Below are 16,743 nucleotides of genomic sequence, written 5' to 3'. Positions count from 1 at the left end.
ATCTGTCACGTGATATATTAAAATATGTAAAACATATTTATACTCTGCCACATCAACTGCCAACTGTTTCCCAAAGCAAAGCAGATTCTATTTATTCACTCATTCACTCATTCATTCATTCATTCCTTAATTTGGATTGAAATGCCAGAGCTTATTCATATTTACATACTTTTTTTAAAAGGTCATTACATATGTATTTCTATCCTAACTCAAGTTTATATTGTCAAATCAATTTAGTGCCTCAATCACAATTCTTTATGCCATGCATTAAAACTGGAATTTACAGCCTGAAACAAACAGTACTTTTTTCAGAAGATGGCTAATTTGCTACAATTAAGTAAAATAACAAAGAAGTTTGAGTTCCAGGAAGTTCTGTCACAAGAATTCTATAGTGAAGGTTTTTCTCTGACTTACCATATGCTGACCAATGACTTTTCATTAGTTTGAGCCACTGGGAACTTTATCACCACAGTTCCAAACACAAAAGTCATCATCACCACCTGCAACTTCAGTTAACTAGACACTAAAGAAACTAGAGTTCACCTTACTGATCCTTAATTGGTTAGGTAGTAAGTTCTATGACCACAGAAACCACAATCACGCTTGCCTACTTTGTACCTAACACTGTTATCTTCTTCACACCTTCCTAGAGTTTTCTACCAATTAACATTTCCTATACTTACAACAAATGATCTCTCCTCTTACTTTAGCAAAATAGATCACTTTGCTTCCTACCTAGTCCCCCCAACCCCCTGGCAAAAATTATTTACCGTTGTGCTTGGTCTAATCTCCTGTCAACTCCTCCTGCTGCAAGGCAGGTCCTCCTCCAAGGGTTTTGGTCTCACTCCAGCCACCTTGCTCTCTTTCTGGTTTGCTTCAAAGAAAGGGCTCTGATGGCTGAGAGATTTGTATGCTGAAGCATTTCAAATCCCCATCTTTTTTGAGGGGAGGCATTTTCTTGCCTTATGTACACCTGTAGCAGCAATTCATCTTCCAACTACTCCATTTCTAAGACAATATTACTCAACGAGTAATTGCCCCATCAAACATTTCTCTAAACTCATAACTATCATACACATTAATCTAGTACCAACGCTTCAAACTTGATAAATGGCTTAGATATTTCCAAGCTCAACAAAATATTCCAGTCTTTATCTCCAAAACTTCAACTCTGTTGATGACTCATGTTCAAGATTTTCAAGATAGTCTCCAGTCCAACCCTCAATGTTTATTCTGCATTTCCTTCCTATATTCCTCCTCCTTTACTCTATTTTTAGGCATATGTTGTTAGAGGCTCCATCTCACTACTATATTTTTTATTCTTTACATTGGGACTATTATATTCATCCTCATGGTTTTAATTACCTTTTTTCTTCTTTTTTGTCCAACCAAAGCTTCAGTGACTTAATTAGCATCTTGAGTGTTACGATGAACTCAAGGATAAATAAACCCCTCATCTTCCACAAAGCCTGTTTCTTCTGCTGAATTACTGAGTTACCCAACATCTCAAGTTAGAAATCACAGGATCATCTTGCCCACTTATCCAAGCTGATTTTCAACTCCAAAACACTAGTCAAATATACCATCTAACAAACACCACATCACTGCCCTAGGAGCATATATCTAAACCTAGCCCCAACTCCAGTTCTAGCCACAACAGATTGGTTCAGAGGCCTGTGTCTACAGACCAAATTAATTTCAACTAAGTCAAATGGGCTGAAGTAAAAATCAAGGAGAATTGAAAAAACATTGTTAAGAGTCCACCTGCGTGTTGAAAAGTAGAATTCAGGAAAAAAAAAAGAAAGAAAGAAAGCAACACTGGACTTGGTAAGATTGTAAAGCATGCACAATTCAATTCTAATTCCATGAGCTAAAGATGACTCCTAGACCTAAATGTTGTCACCTTCACAACTGAATAACCAAATATAGCTCTAGAATCCCCATCTTTCCTGCTCCCCTTCCTTCTCCAATATCTAAGTCTCTATCCATCATACATTTGGAGTGCTAGAGGGAAACCTGATCATAGCACTTATCTTGCATGGTTCCTGTCACTAAGACTATGTAATCTCTCTCTTTTTTTGTTTTTTTGTTTTCGAGACAGGGTTTCTCTATGTAGTTTTGGTGCCTGTCCTGGATCTTGCTCTGTAGACCTGACTTGCCTTGAACTCACAGAGATCCACCTGGCTCAGCCTCCCAAGCGCTGGAATTAAAGGCATGCGCCACAAACACCCAGCATGTAATATCTCTTCCTTGCTGCTGACAGAACCTGATTTTGTCTGAAGAAGTAATTAACCCTAAACATTTCTATGCCATCACTATCTACACATACCCCTTTCTTCTTGAAAATAAGTATGAAAGGTTTGGCTTTTTTTTTCCTCTGAGTCCAAACAGACTAAACTGGCTACCCACCATTCTCTTCTTTTTGGCCAAAAGATAAATAAACAAATTCTATTTTGAAGACTTAGATGTTACTTTCTATGGAGAAAACAGTAACACAAAGAAAACTAGACTCCAGTGTTTTAAAACTCTTCTCCCTTATTTTTATAAAACATTCTTTGTTGCTCTGCCTTAAAAATTTCCAACCACTTTTGTACAAGTGCTTTCCTATCCTTTCCATGTGACTCTTCAGTGTTCCTAGTCACCTTTTAGTTTCCCTGCACATTTCATTATCATCACATCTCCAACAAAGATTAACAAATGGTATCCCACTTTCTTTCTGGAACCAATAATTTACATTGCCAGCATTTCCCCAGGAAACTTCAAGTAGCTATCTTGTAGACATTTTTCTATCATGCATTTTCTACCATGCACCATCAGTTTCCATACATTATTCCTTCAAGTGCACTACTCTCCAGAGCTGCAGAGCTTAGATGCTCACTTACTGAGGAACTGTCAGCCGACTCACTCTGTTTTTCACATTTCTGTTTCTTGCTCTTCTTTTTCTTCTCTTTCTTCACTTTTTTTGAATGCTTGTCCTTTTTCTTCTTTTTCTTCACAGAGTGTTCCTAATAATTTTGAACAAGTATAAATAGAATTTAATCTTACCTAATTTTAACAGGAAGGCATTTTGAGTGGAAAGAAAAATCCATGCACCAAGAAACTTTACACAAAGATCATGACTATACAAAACAAAATTCTCTTAAAAACTTTAACATACTTTCTGTAAGATAAGCACTACTGATCAATGTAATAGTTCAGACTTCTTACCAGAAAAGATATGAGAGGAAAGTTATGGTTAAGTTATTTGTATGTGACAGATATTAAATAATATATATACATCCACTAAGTTTTAGTGATAGGCAGTGTAGGACCAGGACCACAGTTACTAATACATATTAAACATTTTAAAATTTCTAAAAAACACATTTTTAATATTCTCATTAGAAAAAAAATGAGTGGATGAAGGGTACATAACCTCAACAAAATCTTTCTATGTGTACATAAATCAAAATATCATAGTGTCCTCTGTAAATATAAATAATTAACATTTGTCAATTAAAAACAAAACAAACAACAACAACAACAAAAAAAAAAAAACCTTGAATCAATTGTGGGGGCACATGCTAGAAAGAAAAAAAACTGCTAAAACTTTGTAAAAAGAGAAAAGAAAGTTGATAAAAATTAACTACGACAGGCAGAGGCAGGTAGGCCCAGCAGAGACAGACAGACCTGGCGGCGGCCCACAGATGTAGACAGGCACGGCAGCGGCAACAAGCAGAGGCAGGTAGGCCGGCAGCAGCGGCCAGCAGAGGTAGACTGGCCCAGCAGAGGCAGACGGGCCCAGTGCGGAGGCAGGCAGGCCCAGCGGACAGTAGCCAAAACACAGTCGCAATAAAGACCAGAAACAGAGCTATTACCCGCTGAAGAGCTAGTGAAAACTAGCTCTTAATCAAAAGCTTGGAACATGGACGCCTCTAACCCCAACACCCGGAGAAAAGTTATCTCCGTGGGACGGAACCAGAACGAATCTGAACACTCCATCTGAGGCCAACCCAGGGCCCAGCTGCTAATCCGGCAAAACCCAACAACTTGGAGGTGTTGGTGAGACTACCCCGCTCAGCTGAAATCCATCCGGGAGAGGATTCAGATCCCTACAGTTTGAAGTCTGAAAAAACAAGATCAGCTGAGGAGTTGGCGAATGAACAAAACGTGACCTGGGAACACAGAAGGCGCTGCCCAGCCACCAAACCAGATCACCAGAATCATAAGTATATACTTCACCGACTGAGATCAACTGCTCCTGAAGAAACAGCCCAATAGCACCAATTTAACCAAGAACTCCTAGTGAACCAAGACTAAAAATTACAACAAGAGAGGCACTCTCAGACACAGACACCACCTGCACCGAGCAGAGGAAGAGATGAGTAGACGCCAGTGCAAAAATACAGGCAACAACATAAAGACCTATATGGAAACATCAGAACTTAGTGATTCTACACCTGCAAGACCTGAACATACCAAGCCAGAAGAAACAGAAGAAATCAATCCTAAAAATGACTTTAAGAAGATGATAGAGGCCCTTAAAGAGGAAATAAAACATTCCCTTAAATAGGAAATAAAAACTTCCCTTAAAGAGCAAATGAAAAACTCCATTAAAGAGGAAATAAAAACTTCCCTTAAAGAGGAAATGAAAAACTCCATTAAAGAGGAAATAAAAAACTCCCTTAAAGAAATGGAAGAAAAAACAAACAAAAAAAAAATGGGAAGAAATCAAAGAAAGCCAAGAAAAAGCAATTAAACAGATGAAAGAAACATTCCAAGATCTGAAAAATGAATTTGAGACAATAAAGAAAACACATGCTGAGGGAAAGCTGGAAATATAAATCCTGACTAAATAAACAGGAACTACAGAAATAAGCATAACCAACCAATTGCAAGAGATGGAACAGAGAATCTCTGACACTGAAGACACAATAGAGAAAATAGATTCGTCAGTCAAAGAAAACACTAAAGACAAAAAAGTCGGAACACAAAACGTCCAGGAAATTTGGGACACCATGAAAAGACCAAACCTAAGAATAATAGGGATAGAAGAAGGAGAAGAATACCAACTCAAAGGCACAGAAAATATATTCAACAAAATCATAGAAGAAAAGTTTCCTAACCTAAAGAAAGAAATACCTATAAAGATACAAGAAGCTTACAGAACACCAAATAGGCTGGATCCAAAAGAAAAAGTCCCTTTGCCACATAATAATCAAAACACTAAACACACAGAACAAAGAAAAAATATTAAGAGCCACAAAGGAAAAAGACCAAGTAACATATAAAGGCAAACCCATCAGAATAACACCAGACTTCTCAATAGAAACTATGAAAGCTAGAAGATCATGGACAAATCTTATGCAGACACTAAGAGACCACGGATGCCAACCCAGACTATTATAACCAGCAAAACTCTGAATCACAATAGGCGGAGTAAACAAAATATTCCAGGATAAAACCAGATTTAATCAATACCTGTCCATAAACCCAGCCCTACAGAAAGCACTAGAAGGGAAAATCCAACCCAAAGAAGTTAAACACATCCATGAAAAGTCAAGCAATAGATAATCATACACCAACATACACCCAAGAAGGACAACACAACACAACCACAAAAAATAACAGGAATTAACAATCACTGGTCATTATTATCCATCAATATCAATGGTCTCAACTCACCTATAAAAAGACACAGGCTAACAGAATGGATAAGAAAACAGGATCCATCCTTCTGCTGCATACAAGAAACACACCTTAACTTCATAGACAGACACTACCTCCGAGTAAAGGGCTGGGAAAAGGTTTTCCAAGCAAATGGACCTAAGAAACAAGCTGGTGTAGCTATCCTAATATCTAATAAAATAGACTTCAAACTAAAATCAATCAAAAGAGATCAGGATGGACATTACATATTTATCACAGGAAAAATCCACCAAGATGAAGTCTTGATCCTAAACATTTATGCTCCAAATACAAAAGCCCCCACATTCATAAAAGAAACACTACTAAAGTTTAAAACGCACATCAAACCCCACACATTAGTAGTGGGAGATTTTAACACACCACTCTCACCAAAAGACAGATCTACCAGACTGAAACTTAACAAAGAAGTAAATGACCTAACAGATGTTATGACTCAAATGGACTTAATAGATATCTACAGAACATTCCATCCTAACACAAAAGATTATACCTTCTTCTCAGCACCCCATGGAACCTTCTCAAAAATTGACCACATGCTTGGCCACAAAACAAATCTCAACAGATACAAAAAAATTGGAATAACCTCCTGTATCTTATCAGACCACCATGCCTTAAAGTTAGACCTCAACAACAACAAAAATCATAGAAAACCCACAAACTCATGGAAACTGAATAATGCCCACCTGAAACATCAATGGGTCAAGGAAGAAATAAAGAAAGAAATTAAAGATTTCCTAGAATTCAATGAAAATGAAAGTACAACATACCCAAACTTATGGGACACTATGAAAGCAGTGCTAAGAGGAAAATTCATAGCTCTAAATGCACACATAAAGAAGATGGAGATGGCCGGGCGGTGGTGGCGCACGCCTTTAATCCCAGCACTTGGGAAGCAGAGGCAGGCGGATCTCTGTGAGTTCGAAGCCAGCCTGGGCTATCAAGTTAGTTCCAGGAAAGGCGCAAAGCTACATAGAGAAACCCTGTCTTGAAAAACCAAAAAAAAAAAAAAAAAAAAAAAAAAAAAAAAAAAAAAAGATGGAGCAATCCCATACCAATGAATTAACAGCACAACTGAAAGTTCTAGAACAAAAAGAAACAAACTCACCCAGGAGAAATAGACGCCAGTAAATAATCAAATTGAGGGCTGAAATCAACGAAATAGAAAACAAGAGAACAATACAAAAAAAAAAAAATCAATGAAACAAAGAGTTGGTTCTTTGAAAACAATCAACAAGATAGACAAACCCCTAGGCAAATTAAACAAAAGGCAAAGAGGGAGCACCCAAAGTAACAAAATCAGAAATGAAAAGGGAGACATAACAACAGACAACGAGCAAATCCAGAGAATCATCAGATCCTACTTCAAAAACCTGTACTCCACAGAAATGGAAAACCAGGAATAAATGGACAATTTTCTGGATAAATACCACATACCAAAATTAAATCAAGACCAGATAAACCATTTCAATAGACCAATAACCCCTAAAGAAATAGAAACAGTCATCAAAAGTCTCCCAACCAAAAAAAGCCCAGGACCAGATGGTTTCAGTGCAGAATTCTACCAGACTTTCAAAGAAGAACTAATACCAATACTCTTCAAAGTGTTCCACACAATAGAAAAAAAAGGAACACTACCAAACTCTTTTTATGAGGCTACAATTACCCTGATACGCAAACCACACAAAGATGCAACAAAGAAAGAGAACTACAAACCAATCTACCTCATGAACATTGATGCAAAAATACTCAACAAAATATTGGCAAACCGAATCCAAGAATACATCAAAACAATTATCCATCATGACCAAGTAGGATTCATCCCAGAGATGCAAGGATATCAGTCAATGTAATACACCATATAAACAAACTGAAAGAAAAAAAAACACATGATCATCTCATTAGATGCTGAAAAAGCCTTTGACAAAATCCAACACCCCTTCATGATAAAGGTCATAGAAAGATCAGGAATACAAGGAACATTTCTAAACATAATAAAGGCAATTTATAGCAAGCCAACAGCAAACATCATATTAAACGGAGAGAAACTCAAAGTGATACCACTAAATTCAGGAACAAGACAAGGCTGTCCACTCTTCCCATATTTATTCAATATAGTACTAGAAGTTCTAGCTAGAGCAATAAGACAACAAAAGAAGATCAAAGGGATACAAATTAGAAAGGAAGAAGTCAAACTTTCACTATTTGCAGATGATAGGATAGTATACATAAGTGACCCCAATAACTCTACCAGGGAACTCCTACAGCTGATAAACTCCTTCAGTAAAGTGGCAGGATACAAGATCAACCCAAAAAAATCAGTAGCCCTCCTATACACAAATGATAAAAGGGCTGAGAAAGAAGTCAGAGAAACGTCACCCTTTACAATAGCCACAAATAATATAAAATACCTTAGGATAACACTAACTAAACAAGTGTAGGACCTTTTTGATAAGAACTTTAAATCTCTAAAGAAAGAAATTGAAGACGATATCAGAAAATGGAAGGATCTCCCATGCTCATGGATAGGTAGGATTAACATAGTAAAAATGGCAATCTTACCAAAAGCAATCTACAGATTTAATGCAATCCCCATCAAAATCCCAACACAATTCTTCACAGACTTGGAAAGAAAAATACTCAACTTCATATAGAAAAACAAAAGACCCAGGATAGATAAAAGAATCCTATACGATAAAGCAACCTTGGGAGGCATCACCATCCTTGACCTCAAACTCTACTATAGAGCTATAGTAATAAAAACAGCTTGGTACTGGTATAAAAACCGACATACGGACCAATGGAATCTAATTGAAGACCCTGACATTAATCCATGCACATATGAACACTTGGTTTTTGACAAAGGAGCCAATACTATACAATGGAAAAAAGAAAGTATCTTCAACAAATGGTGCTGGCATAACTGGATCTCAGTATGTAAAACATTACAAATAGATCCATATCTGTCACCATGCACAAAACTCAAGTCCAAGTGGATCAAAGACCTGAACATAAATCCAGTTACACTAAACTTAATAGAAAAGAAAGTAGGAAGCACTCTTGAACCCATTGGCACCTGAGACCATTTCCTAAATAAAACACCAACAGCACAGACCCTGAGCACAACAATTAATAAATGGGACCTCTTGAAATTGAGAAGCTTTTGCAGGGCAAAAGACACAGTCAATAAGACAAAAAGACAGCCAACAGAATGAGAAAAGATCTTCACCAACCCCACTCTGACAGAGGATTGATCTCCACAGTATATAAAGAACTCAAGAAACTAGACACCAAAATACTGAACAGTCCAATTAAAAATGGGCTAAAGAGCTAAACAGAGAATTCACAAAACAAGAATCACAAATGGCTGAAAGACATTTAATGAAATGCTCAACATCCTTAAATCATCAGAGAAATGCAAATCAAAACGACTCTGAGATACCACCTTACACCTGTCAGAATGGCTACAATCAAAAACACCAATGACAGTCAATGTTGGAGAGGATGTGGAGTAAAGGGAACACTCCTCCACTGTTGGTGGGAATGTAAGCTGGTACAACCACTGTGGAAATCGGTATGGCAGTTTCTCAGAAAATTAGGAATCGAACCACCTCAAGATCCAGCCATCCCACTCTTGGGCATATACCCAAGGAATGCTGATTCATACCATAAAGATACATGCTCAGCTATGTTCATAGCAGCACTATTTGTAACAGCCAGAACCTGGAAACAACCTAGTTGCCGGTCAATGGAAGAATGGATGAAAAAAATATGGTACATATACACAATGGAGTACTACTCAGCAGAGAAAAACAATGAAAGCATGAAATTTGCAGGCAAATGGATGGAACTAGAAAAAATCATCCTGAATAAGGTAACGCAAACCCAGAAAGACAGTCATGGTATGTACTCACTCATAAGTGGATTCTAGATACAAAATAGAGAACAATCAGACCACAACCCATAGAACCATGGAGGCTATATATATAGCATGGAGGTCCCTAAGACCACTGTAGCTTATAATAAATTTTGGTTTTACTCAATTACTGAAAAAAAAAAAAAAAGCCAAACGAATGGAAACACATGAACTATGAACCAAAGGCTTAGGGGCCCCCAGCTGGATCAGGCCCTCTGAATAGGTGAGACAGTTGATTGGCTTGATCAGTTTGGGAGGCATCTAGACAGTGGGACCGAGTCCTGTGCTCATTGCATGAGTTGGCTGTTTGAAACCTGGGGCTTATGTAGGGACGCTTGGCTCAGTCTGGGAGGAGGGGACTGGACCTGCCTGGACTGAGTCTACCAGGTTGATCTCAGTCCTCGGGAGAGGCTTTGCCCTGGAGGAGGTGGGAATGGGGGATAGCCTGGGGGTAAGGGGAGGGGGTGGGAGGGGGGAGAACAGGGGAACCCGTGGCTGATATGTAGAACTGAATGGTATTGTAAAATAAAATGAAAGGAAAAAAAAATGAAGAGAAAAAAAATTAACTAACTAAATAAAAAGACATGAATCTTAAAACATGTACTTTCAGATCTAGAAGATTCCTATAAATAGCCCACAGATTTATAACTAAATCTACGAGCCAACACAATAACAAAACCTTTTCATATCATGATAAACTTGTGGTCAAGACAGACATTTTGTTGCCTAAAGAGATAAATTTCAATAATACTAACCACCTGACAGTGAACATGTTATTGACAACCTGAGTTCAATACCCAGAATCCATAAAGCAGGTGAGAATTGACTCAGGCAAGTTGTAAGTTGTCCTTTGACCTGCACACATACCATCACATACATACATACATACAGAGAGAGAGAGAGAGAGAGAGAGAGAGAGAGAGAGAGAGAGAATATAAATACAAAGCAAAATTGTTCCTCAATATTAACCTGAATCATACTTTAAAAAGAAAAGACATAAGCAAGATATATTGGCACATGCCTTTAATGTCTTTAGTCCCAACACTGGGTAGGGAGAGGCAGGCAGATCTCTGTGCTTTTGAGGCCAGCCTAGTCTACATAACAAGTTCCAGACTAGCTAGGGCTACATAGAAAGACCCTTCCTAAAAATACAAAATCAAGAAAATAAATCCTATCATTACATCAAGCACATCTGTTGATATTCACCTGTGAGCACTGTTCAATTCTCTCATTCACATCAGGTAGCATCCATGTGTCCTCACCTCGAAGTTGCTTAAGTTCTTTGCATCTTTGTTCTTTTTCAAAATTACTTTTGGCCTAAAACAAAAGAATATGAAAGACAAACTGACAATTGATACAACTGCTTTTCAAATACAAAAAGAAAAATTGGTAATACTTTCATATAAAGATTCCTAGTCAATAAATGGTCTATTCTTGGGCTGGAGAGATGGCTCAGTGGTTAAGGGCACTGGCTGCTATTCTAGAGGACCCAGGTTCAATTCCCAGGGTCCACATGGCAGCTCACAACTGTCTGTAACTGCAGTTGGGAGATCTGACACCCTCACACCAATGCACATAAAATAAAAATTAAATAAATTATTTTAAAAAATGGTCTGTTCTTGACAATAAATTTGCCTCTACTAGTATAGGAAAGATTTTAAAAAACCTAACAATAGCTTTTCTTTAGTACTACCAGTCTTCAGTAAATCTGGGTACAAATCACACATAGTATCCTGTCCAGTACTAGCTTATGTCTTCCTTTCTCCCTGTCTCAAGTATAACTTGGAATCACTTTAACTGCCATCATCCCTGTTGTTATTTATTTTTGCTCTTTTCTGGGGGGCCTGTGGGAGCCCGTTTTCAGGTTCCTCATGGCTTTACCCAGCAGGTCCACAGAGAGGATGATTAGGACCACAGGCCTGAGTGCTGGTTTCTGAGATGGACTGCTCTTGGCTGTGCTGGGGAGAGGTCTTTTGCTCCACCCCTTGGCGACTCTATAAATACCCTGAGGCAGAGACAGGGCTCCTTGGAATAGGTTCCAGGCCCTCTCGAAGCTATCCTTTATTTTCTATCAATTTATCTCCACAATCTAAATCCTTCTATCTAATATTTCCTGCTGCTCGCACTCAAGAAAACTCTGGGGAACTGTGTGGTTGGCCCACCACCCAGCTCCCAAATAAATCACACACAGACGCTCATTCTTAATTATTAATGCCTGACCTTAGTTTAGCTTAGTTTCTAGCCAGCTTTTCTTAAGTTAAATTATCCTAACTACCTTTTACCTGCCAGCTCCACCGATCCTTTTACTACCTTGCTATTGGCCAGTTCTTTATTAGACCATCAGGTATTTCAGACAGGCACAGTAACACAGCTTCACAGAGTTAAACAAATGCAACATAAACAAAAGTAAAACACTTTAAAATATTCTACTACACATCCCTGTGGCTAGTTCTTTAGACTTTTGCAAAAGTTATGAAGCTGACTTTTTTCTATGCCTTCAATAGGCAATATCTGCACCCCAATACTTCATCTCAGAAACAAAAAAGTTATCTTCTTAAAAAGAAAGGATCATATTGCCAATTTCTAGTAGCAGTCAACAACAGTGAAACAATGCATGGTTTTCCCAATAAGTTTCTTCTGCTTTCTCATCCACATCTCAAATGCCAAAGCTGATCTCTATAAAATTCATTACACATTACAAAGAGTATCCTCTCAAAACTGCTGGGAATACCAGACAGACAATAATGAAGAGCATTAGCATACCTATTTTGAGATCAATGAACAACCTTAAGTTTACCTGTCCAAGACTAGCTGCTCACAAATTCCCTTAAAATGTGACTGAAGTTATTACTCATTCTTCCTGTCTTTTCTATTTCTTTTCTACTCTTTATATGCATTTAAACTTATTAAAAACTCTTTCATCTTAAAACAAAGCTCCCAAAATTTGTCACCAAACATTCTGTTGTTCTTCAATTACAAATTTGCCCTTTTTGCTGTCACAACTAATCAGGAATATCTTGTCAGATAATTCAATAATTTGTTTCTCCCATTTTTATAAATTCCATACATTTTAATATTAATGAGAATTTTGTTTCCAAAACTTTTGGGGTATGCACATAGTCTGAGTCTCTTATCTAAGTGTTTCAATCAGTAAAGGCTGACCTAAGTCTGGAATTGAAAGGAACAATACATTGGAGGAATCACCAGTGTATTCAAATGTGTCCTACTTCCAATACAGCCAGAGCAATGACTGGGGCTGCGACAGATGTGGAACAGTACATAGAAACTGAGCAATCCAGACGGCATAAATGCCAAGAATAGATGACGTAAATGCTAAGGAAACTCGGAGGAAAACAATCACATCTGTCTGCAAAGAGAATGAGCAAATGGAGCCGGGCAGAGCATTTAGGAGACACTGCATTGTTGAGAGACAGACAGAGAGAGACAGAGAGGAGAGAGACAGAGAGACAGAGAGAGAGGAGAGAGACAGAGAGAGAGAGAGAGAGAGAGAGAGAGAGAGAGGAGAGGGAGAGAGACAGAGACAGAGAGACAGAGAGGTGAGACAGAGAGACAGAGAGCACACCTAGAAAAGGCGAGTTATCGAAGTGATGAGAGTTGTTTGTGAGATAACTCCAAGGAGTCTCAATTCCTACAACTCTAAATAACTGTCCGAGATCTAAGACAAAAAACGAAAGCATTTTAAGAACTAAAGATTGATTCTCTCGGAAAGTGCTGGCTTAGCATGCATGAAGCCCTCAGTGCAAGCTCTAGTTTTAAAAAGAAGAAAGAAAACCCTTCAAAGCGGAGGTACCTGGCGTAATACTTCCGCCCGTGCAATTCGGATCCGTTCTTTTCGCTCTTCGATACTCTTAGCACTTTCGAATCTTCCACTGAACGCTGCCATAGTTGTTGCTGTCGTAAAGCGAGGAAGCCGTCAGGAAACCTCAGTTTACGACTGTCGTAATTCAGAAGCCAAATCTAGATTCCATAGTAGGGAAGGGGGCGTTACTATACCAACGCGCAGGCGCAGATCAGAAAGTCTGTCCCGCAAAAGGTTCGGTCAAAGCCTGGAAGGCTGACATTTTAGGAGTACTGGATTCGCTAAACGCTGAGTTAATATCAACAATGCGTTATGATGCACCCTGAACTATACTAACTCCTTTCTTACCAAGACTCTTAAAAATACTCCAGTGAGCTAGAGAGTTGTAGAAGTTAAAACCAGATCTCAACGTTTTTGCCGGACTTCCTGTGATAGTGCACCAGGCTAAAGGGGAGCTGATCAGAAAGTCAGGAGTTTGCGGGGTGAAGGGGAGCCGGGGGATTGCTGTAAGATTCAATTTTTTTCGTTGATGGGTGTCTTTAAATATATTGAAAACGGAGTTGGTGAGATGGGTCAGCGTTTTGGGACGCTAACTGCTCTTGCAAAGGACCCAAGTTCAGGTCTCGGACCTTTATGGAAGATCAAAAAACATTCTTAATTCTATTTCCAGAGTTATTTCGCCCTCTTCTGACCTGCACAGGCACTGCACCGCCGTGGTGCACTTACATACAGCCAGACAGAAGAAACAAAAATATGTATTTTTTATCTCTGGAGGTTGAGACTTAGTCTTGCACAAGCCTGGGTACAGAAAGAGTTCCCGTCACCCTGAGGGACCTCTTTGTTGTGTTTATTGCATCTTGAATAAATAAATCTCTGTATCAAAATACTAGTACTTATCTGTGCCTCAGTTGATTGGTTCACAGGGACAAGCCATTTCTCTCTTCTTTTAACTCTGGCAATTCAGAATTTAAAATGCCAAACTTTAATAGTTAACCACACACCCCAACCCCCTTCCCCCATCACCACCACCAAAGTGCTCTTGTTTGATTTGATTCATTATGTTTGGGAGGCTGTACCCTGCACAGATATACCTGGGCATCAGAATCGAGAGTAACCAGTCAATGTCAAGCTGATTAGAAGGGCTGCTGCACCTGGCTCACCCAATCCCAAAGGCACCTAAAAGTGCATGTCTTGAAATACTGCTAGCCAGTCTTGTGTTTTTCAGTAACCTGGGTTCTCAGTCAGATGTGCTTTGAAAGTTCATTTTGTTGTTAAGGACCAATACCCATGAGCTTTTGTATTGAAAAGTCACAGGAAATGAAAATGTCAGGAAACTAAAAACTAGATTTTGGTATTTCCCCTTCTTAAGTTCTCATTTCCCATCCCACCATGCACTAGTGATGAGAGGCCAGGCTGATATTGTTACAGCTAAGGTAGAAGCTGCCTGGTGGTGACAAGCTGCCTGTATCTCCATTCTCCCCACAGGATTTGCCCAGCTCCAACTGTGTAAAGAAAACACATGTAAGGACTAAGCCCTGTTAGACCTTGAGATTTTTGAGGACAGTTTAGACTCAGACATATTCAAATCTGGTCTTCTCATCAGGCCTAGAGATGAGCCATGCATAGGTACTGCCCTGTAGTCATGCTTTCACTGTCTCTTATGCCTGAGCTTCCCTTTCTTTCTCACTCTTCACCTTTTCTCTGTCCCCTCCCTTCCCTCCAGTGCTGAGCCTGACATAGGGCCACCTTCCAGCTCTTACTCCCACCTAAGGCCTTTGTATGTCATTCATATCCCAGGTCAAACAAACACCCTGATCACAAAACGAATGCTCCCATCTTCATACTACTCTCCAGATATTTTCACATCATGATTTAATGCTACTATAGCTCTCTATCTCTACTTGAAGTTGTCTCGACTGCCCATTTTATTTGTTTCCTGGATAACCCCCAGGATACCTATCACAAGTATTCAAGAACTTGAGTAAATGATTGAATTTACATAAATAAATTGCATACATCTGCTTATAATTTTAAAACAGTCCCTTTTATATTCATAGTAATTCTTGCAAGAACTAAAAAGTAATCATATAGAAACTGTACTTTAAAAGAAAGTCTGTGGATGAAGAGATGGTTCAGCAGCTAAGAGGTACCGCTCATGCTGAGGTCCCACATTGGGTTTCCAGCACCTACCTGGCAGGCCACAACCATCTGTAACTCCAGTTCCAGGGGATCGGATGCCCTCCTCTGGTCTCTTTGGTCACTGTGGACATGTGATGTACTTATATAGAGTTAAAATATTCATACACATAAAAGAAAAATTAATCAAAAAAGTTTTAGTAGATTCATAATCCTTATCAAATTAGACAACTTGTTTGAAAATGATTACTTATATGAAATGATGTTTTGGAGAGCTTAAATTCTATCATCATGTGTAAGACAACTGTCAAACACAATCAAGATAATACAAATTGTCCATAAAATAAAGATAAAAGGATGTGTGAAAACAATCCTATACAGTAACATGCATAAATTGACATGCAATGTATATAGGGACACTCAATTTCATGGGGAGAGGTGGGGGGTGTTGAAGCTGAAAAAGATCCTGTGAGGATGACCATATGTCCTAGATCACATAAAGCAACCTAATTTATATTTATTTCCCTAATTGTTATCAACAGTTCCTTATTTAGCTTTTGAAAGGGTCACAGTTTAGATCATAAGTTACAAGATCACCCTAATATTAATCCTATGTTAATTCCTTTCAACATAGTTTGTTGTCTTTAGATAGTCAAGAGACCAGAAAGACCAAGAATCTTTTCTGACAATATGTTGTAGCCCATAACAGAGATTTGACAATCTATTTCCCAGCCACTAATTCTGTGCCAATTTCTGAGGTATTGGTGAGTTGTTCAGTACACAATTTCTGAAGCCAGGTGTGCTAGGTTAAAAAAACAAAACAACAAAAAAAAAAAAACTCTGCCACTTATTTAGTTGTGCCACTTGACATAATCTGCTTCTTTTTGTTTCTTAACTGCAAAGTGGTAACAACACTGTATGCCTAACTTCTGTGAAAATTGAATGAGTTAAAGCATATAGAGCTTCCAAACTAAGTGCTAAGGCAATAATTTTCACATTTTAGCATTATCTCCTAGTCAGTGACCTGAGGTAATACATCCTAGTCACTTTGATCAACTTGGTACAGGCTGGAGTTATCTTAGAGGAAACCCTTGACTTAGGGATTGTCTAGATCAGATTGGCCAGTGGGCATGGGGTAGGAAGAGCTTACTTAGTTGTTAAGTGGTGTAGGGGGACCCAGGCCACT

General features: G+C 38.6%; 1 protein-coding gene across 2 annotated transcripts in view; it reads right to left on the bottom strand.

Moving 5' to 3' along the window:
• Positions 1-13,566, bottom strand: part of Cwf19l2 (CWF19 like cell cycle control factor 2) — a 102,523-nt gene extending 88,957 nt beyond the window's left edge. For both annotated transcript variants that reach the window (XR_013052591.1, XM_006992011.4), the window contains exons 1-3: positions 13,413-13,566; positions 10,808-10,918; positions 2,883-3,005 (exon numbers count right to left, since the gene is read on the bottom strand). Coding sequence is in view for 1 of the 2 variants with exons in the window: in XM_006992011.4 (XP_006992073.1) it covers positions 2,883-3,005; positions 10,808-10,918; positions 13,413-13,505 (327 nt within the window). In the remaining variant the exon portion in view is untranslated. The remainder of the gene's footprint in view (positions 1-2,882; positions 3,006-10,807; positions 10,919-13,412) is intronic.
• Positions 13,567-16,743: the final 3,177 nt, after the last annotated feature.

Source organism: Peromyscus maniculatus, chromosome 7 (genome assembly GCF_049852395.1).
Source record: "Peromyscus maniculatus bairdii isolate BWxNUB_F1_BW_parent chromosome 7, HU_Pman_BW_mat_3.1, whole genome shotgun sequence".
NCBI lineage: Eukaryota > Metazoa > Chordata > Mammalia > Rodentia > Cricetidae > Peromyscus > Peromyscus maniculatus.
Note: the sequence above shows the minus strand (reverse complement) of the source record. Positions and strands in the feature narration are given on the sequence as shown.